The following is a 14,388-nucleotide window of genomic DNA, read 5'->3' on the forward strand; positions in this document are numbered from 1 at the left end:
GACAGTCCAAGTCTCTAAATGGGATGGATGGGTGCCTCTAGGACAGTCCAAGGCTCTCTAAATGGGATGGATGGGTGCCTCTAATTAGGCCGTTTCACCCATTTTCTGATACCAGTCATTTCCTTCTTAATCCATGAAGGGAAGAGAACAGATGTCGGGAGAATGGGATGCAACCAGGATAGTGAAAAGAGAAGAAGAGAAGGTTGTTGAGCAGATGTTTTGTTTACCTGAGGCGTCGGATCCAGACCCAGAGTGAACAGACTCCCCCTCAGAGAACGACACTGAATCAGACTGGGAGTCGCTGGCTTCGCTGCGAGTGTCGTAATCCGGCGGTTCGTTCACCACTCTCTGATCCCCTTCCTCCTGTTCATACTCTTCTTCCTCCTCTTCCTCGTCTTCCTCTGGGCCCTTCTCTCCCTCCTCCTCCTCCTCTTCTTCCTCCTCCATCACCTCTTCTCCCTCCATGTTGGATCGGTCTCCCTCGGAGGACTCAGCCGTGCTGCCCGTCTCCTGGTCTGATGCCTCCTCTTCTGCCTCTTCCTTGGAGGAGGTGCTGACCCTGCCAACACTCCCCTCACTGGGACGCATCAGCTTCTAGACAAGAGGAGAACAGAAAGGCATCAAGGTCTGTATTGCAAATGACACCCTATTCCCTATATAGTGCACTACTTTTGGCAAAGGCCATAAGGTTTTGGTAAAAAAGTGGACCATAGGGCTCTGTTCAAAACCAGTGCACTTTAAGTGTTTCCTGTAAGTCAGCCAAATAGAAAAAGTGTGTTGGTTGTTTTGGATATGGACTAGGGCCTGTCTGACTTCAGTGTGTTGGTTGTTTTGGATATGGACTAGGGCCTGTCTGACTTCAGTGTGTTGGTTGTTTTGGATATGGACTAGGGCCTATATTACTTCAGTGTGTTGGTTGTTTTGGATATGGACTAGGGCCTGTGACTTCAGTGTGTTGGTTGTTTTGGATATGGACTAGGGCCTGTATGACTTCAGTGTGTTGGTTGTTTTGGATATGGACTAGGGCCTATTAAACTGGTACTCCAGCTGTCGACTACTGCGACTCCAACCGACGACTACTGTGACTCCAGTCGACTACGACTCCAGTCTCTTTAATAATACCATACAGGTATAATGACATCAGCTTTTATAACCTTCAAAGTCGTTTTTTTTTCTTTCATATTTTGCACCAGAATGAGGTTCTCCACTACCTATTGTTCCTGCAGTGATGATTCACAATCTTCATCAAAATTGTTCTCTAATGTATCTGCAGATATTCACCAAGAAGCAGTAGTAGCCGACTAGTATGCAAATTAGGGAGCCAAATGAACGGCTCTCTCATCGATGCGATTCGAATAGCTCGCCGATTCGATTCACCTAAAAGATCCGTTCAAAAAGAGCCGTTCATTCCCAAACAACCAATCACTAGGCTACGCTGACGAGTCACTTCAGGGGTCACTGGCAAGTCTCGACACGGTGCTTTGAATACTAGGAAATACAAGATTTTGTATGATTTGGAGGTTGACTTTATTTAGTCAGCAATACACATTTTATAAAAACTAGTCAACACATGCTGTTCAGCAGCCAATCAAAGAACCGGAAAAAAAAATAGAATCAAAGGAATCGTAAATAGCCCATGTGCCCCGACGCCGTGGTGGAAATTAACGTGCCAGAAAACAATAATGAAGTGAACCTCAACTCATCGTTAAAAGATATAACATGGGATGTGGACATTCACTCACAGAAGATAAAGAAGCTTCATGCCCTCTCCTCCGTTAATTTCTATTGTTGACTGCAGCCAACCATAGCGCACAAAAACAGGTACCGAGAAGCGGGACAGGCTGACAAACCAGCAGTGTTTCCCGGTCGTCGCTGGCTTGGTGACCCGACAGGGGCCTGTCCTCGCTAGCTTGGTGACCCGACAGGGGCCTGTCCGATCTACAGATAACTAGAAGATGCATCTCATTTCATTCTAACAAGAAAAGGCTATACTGACTAGCGAAGTGAAAAGACCTGAAAACAGCCCTGCAGATATGCTAAAGTAACTTCCCCTCGTGACCCTTGACGAAGCCACTCCTACCTCTGTGGTTAGCTCAGGCATGAGGGGCTTGATCCTCTGTCTGTCTGGCTCTCTCCTGCGGCCCAGAGGCTTGTCAAGGTGGGTTGTTTTGGGAGGGTCCCCCCTCTGCGCCCCACCAGCTCGGATGGAATGGGTTTTTCGGCCGTCGTAATAATCTTCGGTCTTGTATTCGGAGGGGTGCCGCACCCCCCTGAGGTTGACCAGTTTCTTCCCGCCAGACGAGGGGGCAGATCTTTTAGTGGCCTGTCTGGTGGTGGTGTGAGCCGAGGCCCGGAGACGTTTCAGCTCGTGGTCATCCCCTCGGTCATTCTTCCTCTTAGATCCTGTAAGGAGGGAGAAAAAAAAGAAGTCATTAAATCTTCAATATTATGTTCTTAAATCCCTCTGCCGTGGACTGTCTGTCAGTTTCTCACTTTACGTCTCCCACCGGAGCGGCATCGGTTCTGACTTTGTGGCTGTGTTATGTGACAGAAAATGACATACACTACCTTTCTAACATTTGAGGTCACTTAGAAAATGTCCTTGTTTTTTAAAGAAAAGCCCATTTTTTTATCCATTAAAATAACATAAAATTGATCAGAAATACAGTATAGTATATGGTTAATGTTGTAAATGACTATTGTAGCTGGAAATGGCAGATTTTTTATGGAATAGCTACATAGGCGTACAGGGGCCCATTATCAGCAACCATCACTCCTGTGTTCCAAAGGCAAGTTGTGTTCCAAGTTGTGTTCATCATCATTTATCATTAGAAAACCCTTTTGCAAAAGATTTTCATAAAGAGTGTAGTTTGAGAAACAGACCTCAACAAGTCCTCAACTGGCACCTTCATTAAATAGTACCCACAAAACACCAGTCTCATTGTCAACAGTGAAGAGGCGACTATGGGATGCTGGCCTTCTAGGCAGAGTTGCAAAGAAAAAGCCATATCTCAGACTGGCCAATTATAAGAAAATATTAAGATGGACAAAATAACAGACACTGGACAGCGGAACTCTGCCTAGAAGGCCAGCATCCTGCCTCTTCACTGTTGACGTTGAGACTGGACAGAGGAACTCTGCCTAGAAGGCCAGCATCCTGCCTCTTCACTGTTGACGTTGAGACTGGACAGAGGAACTCTGCCTAGAAGGCCAGCATCCTGCCTCTTCACTGTTGACGTTGAGACTGGACAGAGGAACTCTGCCTAGAAGGCCAGCATCCTGCCTCTTCACTGTTGACGTTGAGACTGGACAGAGGAACTCTGCCTAGAAGGCCAGCATCCTGCCTCTTCACTGTTGACGTTGAGACTGGACAGAGGAACTCTGCCTAGAAGGCCAGCATCCTGCCTCTTCACTGTTGACGTTGAGACTGGTGTTTTGCGGATACTATTTCATGAAGTTGCCAGTTGAGGACTTGTGAGGCGGCTGTTTCTCAAACTAGACACTAAATGTACTTGTCCTCTTGCTCAGTTGTGCACCGGGGCCTCCCACTCTTTCTATTCTGGTTAGAGCCAATTTGCACTGTTCTGTGAAGGGAGTAGTACACAGCGTTGTACGAGATCTTCAGTTTCTTGGCAATTTCTCACATGGAATAGCCTTCATATCTCAGAACAAGAATAGACTGACAAGTTTCAGATGAAAGGTCTTTGTTTCTGGCCATTTTGAGTCTGTAATCGAACCCACAAATGCTGATGCTCCAGATACTCAACTAGTCTAAAAGGCCCGTTTTATTGTTTTTTTAATCAGAACAGTTTTCAGCTGTGCTAACATAATTGCAGAAGGGTTTTCTAATCATCAATTAGCCTTTTAAAATGATAAACTTGGATTAGCTAACACTACGTGCCATTGGAACACAGGAGTGATGGTTGCTGATAACGGGCCTCTGTACACCTATGTAGATATTCCATTGAAAAATCTGCCGTTCCCAGCTCAGTCATTTGCAACATTAACAATGTCTACACTGCATTTCTGATCAATTTGATTGTATTTTAAAAATGGACTCCTTTCTTTCAAAAACAAGGACATTTCTAAAGTGACCCCAATCCTTTGACCGGTGGTGTATTTACCTGGTTTGTTTGATATTAACGGTTAGCAATTAATACTTAAAAAAAAAAATAGGACATTACTGTTCTGTTTAATTATGTGTTTTCATGGGCTCCACTCTAGTTCCCTGCAGCTAATCTGGGCGTATGGTCACCAGAGATGGCTTGAGCTGACAAATGATCTAAAGACTGCATTACACAGACAAGAATGTGTTTTACTAGAGATAGCTTAGGGGTAGAACAATGCCTCAATCATCCTTGCATCTGGGAAACTAAGCCAGGGGGGGGGTTAAGACGACAACCCCGTGCAGATAACGACAGGATGAACCCAGAGTGACTTATGACACCCCAATCTGCATGGGATTGGTGGAACCAACCACGACTAAGCATTTTTAGTGTCCGCTATATACTCTGCATTTGTGTAAAGGTTAGGGTACTCGGTCCTAAACTCAAGGGTGGGGGCGGGAATTTAAAAAACATTTATTTATAAATAAAAATAAAATAAAAATATTAAATCGACCAGCCTCATTATTGCTATAATTAATCGAAATTAAATAAAAAGTATTGTTTGAAGAAATGACCAAATCTCTCTCAGTACTGAATTTCCACAACAGTTATTTAGAGGAAATCGCTAATTTACTGGTTGATCAAAATCTGTTCACTCAATTTTAGTTTATGGGAAAAACAAGCACTGAATGGTGTAGGGAACAACTGTACCATCTAAAATCACTGAAATATGTTTCCACAACAGAGCCCAAAAAAATAAAGTAACTCAAGTTTTGGTCCCCCAGCTTCAAAACAGCTGTTCAATTATTTTTTTAAAAAGGTTTGTTAATGAAAATAAACCCAGCAAAAAAAAAGTAAACCAGTTTACTTTTTCTATGGCTTCCCTAATGTCACAATAAATAGTTTCAGGCTTTTATTTTGAAAAATGAGCCTGAACGTCAACATTGCGTCAGTGGTCAGCTGAAGTCTCTCATAGTGTTTGGTGCGTAAAGGACAAATGCGGCCATTGTTTCTCTCTCTACTAAGAAGCCACCAGTCCCAGGTGATATATTATTGAATAGATATTTGAAAAACACCTTGAGGATTGATTATAAACAACGTTTGCCATGTTTCTGTCGATATTATGGAGCTCATTTTGAATATTTTTTGGCGTTTTCGTGACTGCAATTTCCGGGCGATTTCTCAGCCAAACGTGAAGAACAAACAGAGCTATTTCGCCTACAAAATAATATTTTTGGGAAAAAAGGAACATTGGCTATCTAACTGGGAGTCTCGTGAGTGAAAACATCCGAAGCTCATCAAAGGTAAACTATTTAATTTGATTGCTTTTCTGATTTCCGTGACCAAGTTACCTGCTGCTAGCTGGACAAAATGCCATGCTAGGCTATCGATAAACTGACACAAATGCTTGTCTAGCTTTGGCTGTAAAGCATATTGAAAATCTGAGATGACAGGGTGATTAACAAAAGGCTAAGCTGTGTCTCAATATATTTAATTTGTGATTTTCATGAATAGGAATATTTATGTCCGTTGCGTTATGCTAATTAGTGTCAGGCAATGATTACGCTCCCGCACCCGGGATGGGGTGTCACTAATCAAGGTGGAGGGTCCGTCATGGTCTGGGGCGGTAGGTCACAGCATCATCGGACTGAGCTTGTTGTCATTGCAGGCAATCTCAACGCTGTGCGTTACAGGGAAGACATCCTCCTCCCTCATGCGATACCCTTCCTGCAGGCTCATCCTGACATGACCCTCCAGCATGACAATGCCAGCAGCCATACTGCTTGTTCTGATTTCCTGCAACACAAATACTATCCAGGCAAAAGTTTCCCTCTCAGCTTTTCCCCCAGTTTCCTTTGGAGACAAACTGGTGATATTACACAGAGGAAAAGAAAGCAGCCAACAAGAAATGAAATGACCATCCTGCTAAATTTATGTGATGCCTTGTATTTTGATTGTGTTGTTTTCTTGGTGGTGGAGAGGAGGAGGGACGGTGAGGAATGTGAAGACAGTCTGAGAAAAGAGGAGCTCCAGCTACATGCCACGTACTGCCCTCATCCCGGACGTGGTCCGGTTTCAACTGGACTGGGCAGAGGGCAGAAAGTCTGTATGGTGTTGTGTGGGTGAGAGGTTTTGAGGGGAACGTTGTGAACAGAGTGCCCAATAGGGGCGGTGTGGTGATGGTACGGACAGGCATAAGCTACGGACAACGAACACAATGGCGTTTTATCGATGGCAATTTAAACGAGACGAGGCCCTGTCATTCATCCACCGCCATCACCTCATGTTTCAGCATGATAATGCAGAGCCCCATGTCGCAAGGATCTGTACACAATTCCTGGAACCTGAAAATGTCCCAGTTCTTCTATGGTCTGCATACTCACCAGATTTGTCACCCATTGAGCATGTTTGGGATGATCTGGATCAACATGTACAACTGCGTTCCAATTCCAGCCAGCAGCTTTGCACAGCCATTGAAGAGGAACAACATTCCACAATCAACAGCCTGATCAAGTCTATGCGAAGGAGACGTGTCGCGCTGCATGAGGCAAATGGTCACACCAGATACTGACTGGTTTTCTGAGCCACACCAGATACTGACTGGTTTTCTGATCCACACCAGATACTGACTGGTTCTGAGCCACACCAGATACTGACTGGTTCTGATCCACACCAGATACTGACTGGTTCTGATCCACGCCCCTACCCTTTTTAAAGGTATGTGTCCAACAGATGCATATCTGTATTCCCAGTCACGAAATCCATAGATTCATTTATTTATCAATTGACCATTTTCCTTATATGAACTGTAACTAAATAAAAATCTTAAAAAATGGTTGCATTTATATATATATTTTTGTTCAGTGTACACTGCAAAAAGGGATGACAAAGAGTGACAATGATTTGGGCATGATGGTACAGATTGACAATGAGGCTCGCTAATATAACCTTTTAAACCTTTTATAAACGGACAGAAGTGCACTGTTAAAAGGTACCTTTTTTCTGATTGACGTGCTGTTCACTCTCAGGGTTATAGAGCTCGTCATCCTGGTCCGGGGCCTCGGTGAGGATGTCATCCAGCACGTTGAGCTCTCCCTCTGGGACGACAGATAGGCACAATCACACATAGCACATTTCAACTTAACAGAGTGCAGAGTCCATTTAGGGTAGCTAACTTGGACCAAGGCCCATAGAGCTCTAGTCAAAACAAGCACAATGGAAAGGAATAAGATGCTATTTGAGATGTAGCTAGCATAAGTGTTTTTAAATCATCTTTGAGAATCAGAGTGGCTAGACTAGTTAGAGCCGACTAAACTCAACGAGTTACGGAGATGAGTGGCAAATAGTGTGGGTCGGAGCTCCGACCAGGGACGGATTACCAAATCACCCAGGGGGCTTTGGGTGATGAAATCGCCAGAGCTCCAGTCCGCCGACACTAGTCAACGCCATCATAAAACGGAGAAGTTGAGTTTAGTCAGCTAGTTCAGAGGCATGATTCTACTCGTTATCCCCCCCCCCCCCCCCCTTGCATAACAGATGGACTCCAATCAAGTTATAGAAACATCTAAAAGGAGGATCAATGGAAACGGGATGCAGCTGAGCTCAATGTTGAGTCTCATAGCAAAAGAGTCTGAATACTGAAGTAAATAAACATGTATTAACCTGTTGTCGCTTTGTTTTTTTGCTGTAAGGTTAGTTTGAACAGAGAAGACCCGAACCCCCCCCCCCTCCCTCTACTGATAACAAAGATATCGATGAGTAACCAACAAATAAGTGATGAGCTTCTTACTCCGTTTTGGTCGACCATAACCATAACAAAACCAATCACTCCAAAATGTAGCCAAATATTAGGGCTGTGAAAAATTCTAGATTTTTCAAACTTATGGACACTAGTTTTTTTTTTTACGTTCTCTCTAAATACACTTTGTTGTACAATTTAAAAGGTCAAACACACTGCATTCCTAACAGTCAGCAATAATCCAATTTAATTCAGGGCTTGTGATATTATACTCAGGCTAAGTATAAGCCTCCAACATCCATAAGATCCACTTTGGGCTCCCGAGTGGCACAGCATCTCAGTGCTAGAGGTGTCACTACAGACACCCTGGTTCGAATCCAGGCTGTATGACAACCGGGTTGTGATTGGGAGCCCCATAGGACGGCACATAATTGGCCCAGCGCCGTCCGGGTTAGGCCGTCATTGTAAATAAGAATTTGTTCTTAACTGACTTGCCAAGTTAAATAAAAAAGGTTCAATTAAATAAATAAATACATTTAAACTTTTTTGCAATAATCACTTGCTGTCAAGTCACTAAATGACTAACTTCTTGTAGCAGGCAATAAGAAAAATCAACAGGCCTCATAAACAATCTCTCAAGCCCACATGCTAGTGAGTAGCCAGCTAATCTTTATACACTATAGTTACAAAAGTATGTGGACACCCCTTCAAATTAGTGGGCTCTGCCATTTAAGCCATAACCGTCGCTGACAGGTGTATAAAATCGAGCACACAGCCATGCAATCTCCATAGACAAACATTGGCAGTAGAATGGCCTTTACCGAAGAGCTCAGCGACTTTCAAAGTGGCACAGTCCTAGGATGACACCTTTTCCAACAAGTCAGTTTGTCAGATTTCTGTCCTGCTCGAGCTTCGCCGGTCAACTGTCTGTGTTGTTATTGTGAAGTGGAAACGTCTAGGAGCAACAACGGCTGTGCTGCAAAGTGGTAGGCTACCTGCCCCAATGCATAGTGCCAACTGTAAAGTTGTGGAGGACGGATAATGGTTTGGGGCTGTTTTTCATGGTTCGGCTTTTTAGCTCCAGTGAAGGGAAATCTTAACGCTACGGCTTACAATGACATTCTAGACGATTCTGTGCGTCCAACTTCGTGGCAACAGATTGGGGAGGCCCTTTCCTGTTTCAGCATGACTGCCTCCGTGCAAAGCGAGGTCCAGACAAAAATTGTTCGTCGAGATCGGTGTGGAAGAATTTGAATGGTCTGCACAGAGCCCTGAACTCAACCTTGTCGAACACTTTTGGGATGAATTGGAACGTCGACTGTGAGCCAGGCCTAATCACCCAACATCAGTGCCCGACCTCACTAATGCTCTTGTGGCTGAATGGAAGCAAGTCCCCGCAGCAATGTTCCAACATCTAGTGGAAAATCTTCCCAGAAGAATAGAGCTTTTTAGCCGCAAAAGGGGGTGGACCATCTCCATATTAATGGCCAATGATTTTGGAATGAGATATTCGACGATCAGGTGTGCACATACTGTTGATCGTGTCGGTCGGGTACATTATATGTTCTACATAAGTTATATGACTAACACCAGATATAAAGTAACAAAGCATTTTTCCATTGTGGAAATGTTTTGTTTTTTAAATTTTTTATAATCACAGGACTTATGCGTCAAGGAAAAAAAACTGTCTTGAGAGGTGTCAGCCAAGTTGAGCAGCCAAATAGCGTATGTTTGCTGTGCGTGTGAAAAGATAAGACGACCCACGAAAACACCAAATTATGCAAATTAACCCAAATCTATTTTCCGCAGCTAACCGTTAACTTCCCTAATGTGTAGGTAGTTTGATCTATTGACAACATAAAATTGACTGTTTCTGCATATTGATTACGAGACTTCAAAACAGTGTTTTGACATTCCTAAAACAGTCCTAATGATGGAAAAATGCATCACCCAGAGACACATTGGTTTATTTTGCAAGCTATACCACTCAATATTGTACTGCAAGCTATACCACTCAATACTGTACTGCAAGCTATACCACTCAATACTGTACTGCAAGCTATACCACTCAATACTGTACAGCAAGCTATACCACTCAATATTTTACAAAGGTAGGATTGAAAAGGACCATAGAGTTTAGTCTGCTTTGTGTTCTTTTTTTTGTGCCAAGGAAAATCTGGTTTGCAGCGACATGGACATGGACCGATGCATAATTAAAGCATTCTCCATTTAAGGTTTTATCGATTTCCTCCTAAACTAAAACGCACCGTGTAAAGGTCCCATGTTTCACGAGTTGGAATATTAGATCCCAGTAAAGGTCAATATGTGCAAAAAGCGTATTTCTCTCATTTTGTGCACAAATTAATTTACATCCCTGTCAGTGAGCCGTTCTCTGATTAAACAGCATGATCAATACACAGGTGGACCTTGTGCTAGGGACCAAAAAAATGGCACTCAAATGTGGAGTTTTTTTTTTTTTTTTTAATGTTTTGGGGGAGCGTGCAATTGGCATGCTGACTGCAGTAATCTCCACCAGAGCTGTGTCAAGAGAATTTAATGTTCAAGCTGAATCCAACGTTGTTTTAGAGAATTTGGCAGTAAGTGTAACAGGCCTCACAACCGCATGTAACCACGCCAGCCCAGGACCTCCATATCTGGGTTGTTCACCTGTGGGATCATCGGAGACCACCCACCCGGACAGCTGTGGAGTATTTCTGTCTGTAATAAAGCCCTTTTGTTTGGAAAAACTAATTCTGGTTGTTTGGGCCTGGCTCCCCAGTAGGTGGACCTGGCTCCCAAGTGGGTGAGCCTTTGTCCAGTCATGTGAAATCCATAGATTAGGACCTAATGAATTTATAATACTAAATGGCGAGTAGGCTGGGGAAAAAAATGGGTTAAATATGCGTACTTTCTTTGGGAAACATCCGTTTCCACCACCATGCTAGACACTAATGCTACTTCCTGATGTTGCACGGCTGCGTTCTGCCAGGGGTAAACAGACTGCTGAAACCTGATTGGCTTAAAGAGAGAAGCAACATCCCCGAATGGCATTCCTAGGCATTAGGCATTTTAGCGTTGTGTTGGAAAACACCTCAAAGAAAGCACACATATTTGCCAGTTTTTGCCCGCCATCTCACCATAAAATATTGTTAAGGAGTTACTTGACGACTTTGCAGCATGAATGGATCATGTACGTACCCGTACATGGGGGAGAATAGTAGAATTTCGCTACACACGCTATAACATCTGCTAAATATGTGTTTGAGACCAATAACATCCATTCCCAGATGTGTTTGGATAGTAAGATATCAGCTGAATAACGTGATTTACTTTGTTGATCTACCCTTATTTAACCTTTAACTAGCCAAGTCAGTTAAAATAAGAACAAATTGGTATTTCCAATGACGGCCCTGGAATGGGGTTTGGTTACTAGATCCGGGGAGGGCACAAATCAGCTTGATTTAGTTGTTCTAGCTAATGCGGCATGATACTAACGGTTAAGCATCGCTGTAGACAACGTTACCTAACACCTCAATGGTTAAATTAGCTGTGGCCGGAGGGTATAAACTCTGGGTGTCATTTAAAAAAAAACTATCGATAGTTTACTACCAAAAACTATGGCGAATGTCGTTCGCTCATGTAACTTAAATAACTGGCTGTGCCCCCCCCCCAAATTAAAAATGAATCATTCTTGAAGGCAAATTGTGAGTAATTGGAATACTACCATAAACGATGGCTAGCTAGCTAACACACACACACACACACACGGGGGGGATAGGAGGGAGAATGGTTAGAGGCGTCGTACCTTTGTCGTCTCGTCTGTCGACCGCCATCTTCCGCCCCTTTCCCTGCTTTCCGCAAACCTTTAGAGGACTCGTTTTGTCTCCTCTCACGGTTGCCCTATGCCTAATCGTTGCCCTATACCTAATCGTTACCCTATACCTAATAGTTGCTCTAAATCTAACTACAACATCTACAATGTGGTAAATGGATGGTTCCCTCGTCAATGTTTACTGGAAGTAGGTCTCATCGTAGCAGCTGAAATGGCGGATGACTGCATCCCTCCTCCTGCTGCAAAGGGTCGTTACCACAGCCACAAAGTCTGAAACTCCTCCTATTTCAGGCACGTTGTCGTCTTTTAAATGTGATGAAACCTAACATTAAACACAACTTTTAACCCTAACGTTGACCAAACTGGTAACCTTATATATAAAAAATAAAAATCATATTTATTTGTGTTCATTATTTTTTTTTTTTTAAGATATCGTTAACTTTGAGGCTGTGCTATCTAGTGGACCGCTACAAACCGTTTTACCCACAACTCCGAGGGCTGGGGGGGAAGCGAGAGGTTCAACTCGAAGGGAAACATGTCTCCCTCCAGCAGGTGGCGATGTTTCACCCACTAAGCAAGGAATTCGTTTTTTGTATGGAGATCAATAACTTTTGAATTTGGTCAACAACAAAAATGAATAGGCGTGAAAAGCCCCCCTTTGTTTTTACACTGCTGCAACTCGCTGTTTATTATCCATACATAGTCACTTTACCCCTACCTATATGTACAAATTACTTCGACTAACCTGTAACCCCGCACGTTTACTCGGTACCGGTGAACCCTGTATATAGGTTCGTTATTGTTGTGTAATTCAAAGAACCCTTTAAAGGTTCGAGATAGCACCTTTTTGAATTGCACTTTTCCAATCTGCACAATAAGAATGGCAGATCTTGTTGACCAAAGCTACCTGGTCAACAGGATCCAATGTTTTAATCTAATTTTGTCCTCTTTCAATTGAATTGGTATTCGGTAATTTATTAGGATTATTATTTAACTAGGCAAGTCAGTTAAGAACAAATCCTTATTTCCAATGAAGGCCTACAGTATGTTAAGTGTCTTTTTTTTACCTTGTCAGCTCTGGGATTCGATCCAGCAAACTTTCGGTTACTGGCCCAAATCAAAATCAAATCAAATTTATTTATATAGCCCTTCGTACATCAGCTGATATCTCAAAGTGCTGTACAGAAACCCAGCCTAAAACCCCAAACAGCAAGCAATGCAGGTGTAGAAGCACGGTGGCTAGGAAAAACTCCCTAGAAAGGCCAAAACCTAGGAAGAAACCTAGAGAGGAACCAGGCTATGTGGGGTGGAGATTATAACAGAACATGGTCAAGATGTTCAAATGTTCATAAATGACCAGCATGGTCGAATAATAATAATAAGGCAGAACAGTTGAAACTGGAGCAGCAGCACGGTCAGGTGGACTGGGGACAGCAAGGAGTCACCAGCGCTCTAACCACTAGGCTACCTGCTGCCCAGTTGATAGAATCCCCATTAGCTGTTGCAAAAGCAGCAGCTACTCTTCCTGGGGTCCACACAACACATGATACAGAGTGACATAATAATGATGTCATAATACATTAATAGACTAGAACAACTCAAAGACAGAACTACATACATTTTTTAAAGGCACACGTAGCCTTACATATCAATACATACACACAAACTGTCTAGGTCCAATAGGGGAGAGGCGTTGTGCCGTGAGGTGTTGCTTTATCTATTTTTTTAAACCAGGTTGCTGTTTATTTGAGCAATATGAGATGGAAGGAAGTTCCATGCAATTAGGGCTCTATATAATTCTATACGCTTTCTTGAATTTGTTCTGGATTTGGGGACTGTGAAAAGACCCCTGGTGGAATGTCTGGTGGGATAAGTGTGTGTGTCAGAGCTGTGTGTAAGTGTAAGCAAACAATTTGGGATTTTCAACACAATGTTTCTTATAAAGAGAAGAAGTGATGCAGTCAGTCTCTCCTCAACTCTTAGCCAAGAGAGACTGGGCATGCATAGTATTTATATCAGCCCTCTGATTACAATTAAGAGCAAAACATGCCACTCTGTTCTGGACCAGCTGCAGCTTAAATAGGTCTTTCCTTGCAGCACTGGACCACACGACTGGACAATAATCAAGATTAGACAAAACTAGAGCCTGCAGAACTTTCTTTGTGGAGTGTGGTGTCAAAAAAGCATCACATCCGGCCGTGATTGGGAGTCCCATAGGGCGGCGCACAATTCGCCCAGCATTCGCCCAGCTTAGGCCGTCATTGTAAATAATAATTTGTTATTAACTGACTTGCCTAGTTAAAAAAATGTGTCAAAAAATATACTATAACACTATTTGACGTGTCAATTAAGCTTGTTGACCAATCAGGGCCTGAATATGACTGCACGTCACATAATAATTTAACACGCTCATACATTTTTTAAGTAGTTATTACACATTGCTTACACTAATCACTCGTATTTCATTTGTCACAACGATTAATCGATACGTATGCTATGATGCTGGTAAAGTTGTCTCGCGCACCTACACTGCTGGCCATAAAAAAGCTAGCTAGCTCATGGATGCAAACAATGTTCTTCCCCAAAACACAGCAAAACGACATAATCTGTTTCAGTAGCTATAGTTAGCTAGCTAACTATATAGCTAGGTGCCATCATCTAAATTTTAGAATAACCCTAATTTACAAGACAGTTCTTATTTGATTAATGGT

The 14,388-nt window shown here is 42.9% G+C and overlaps 1 protein-coding gene across 1 annotated transcript in view; it reads right to left on the reverse strand.

The window, feature by feature from the left end:
• The window catches only part of LOC139408256 (YTH domain-containing protein 1-like), a 33,703-nt gene extending 21,775 nt beyond the window's left edge, over nucleotides 1-11,928 (reverse strand). The window contains exons 1-4 of the mRNA XM_071151938.1: nucleotides 11,651-11,928; nucleotides 7,103-7,204; nucleotides 2,081-2,403; nucleotides 228-594 (exon numbers count right to left, since the gene is read on the reverse strand). Coding sequence (XP_071008039.1) covers nucleotides 228-594; nucleotides 2,081-2,403; nucleotides 7,103-7,204; nucleotides 11,651-11,678 — 820 coding nt within the window. The 5' untranslated portion in view covers nucleotides 11,679-11,928. The remainder of the gene's footprint in view (nucleotides 1-227; nucleotides 595-2,080; nucleotides 2,404-7,102; nucleotides 7,205-11,650) is intronic.
• Between the last annotated feature and the right edge of the window lie 2,460 nt (nucleotides 11,929-14,388).

The sequence above is a fragment of the Oncorhynchus clarkii genome, chromosome 5 (assembly GCF_045791955.1).
Source record: "Oncorhynchus clarkii lewisi isolate Uvic-CL-2024 chromosome 5, UVic_Ocla_1.0, whole genome shotgun sequence".
In the NCBI taxonomy this organism is placed as follows: Eukaryota; Metazoa; Chordata; class Actinopteri; order Salmoniformes; family Salmonidae; genus Oncorhynchus; species Oncorhynchus clarkii.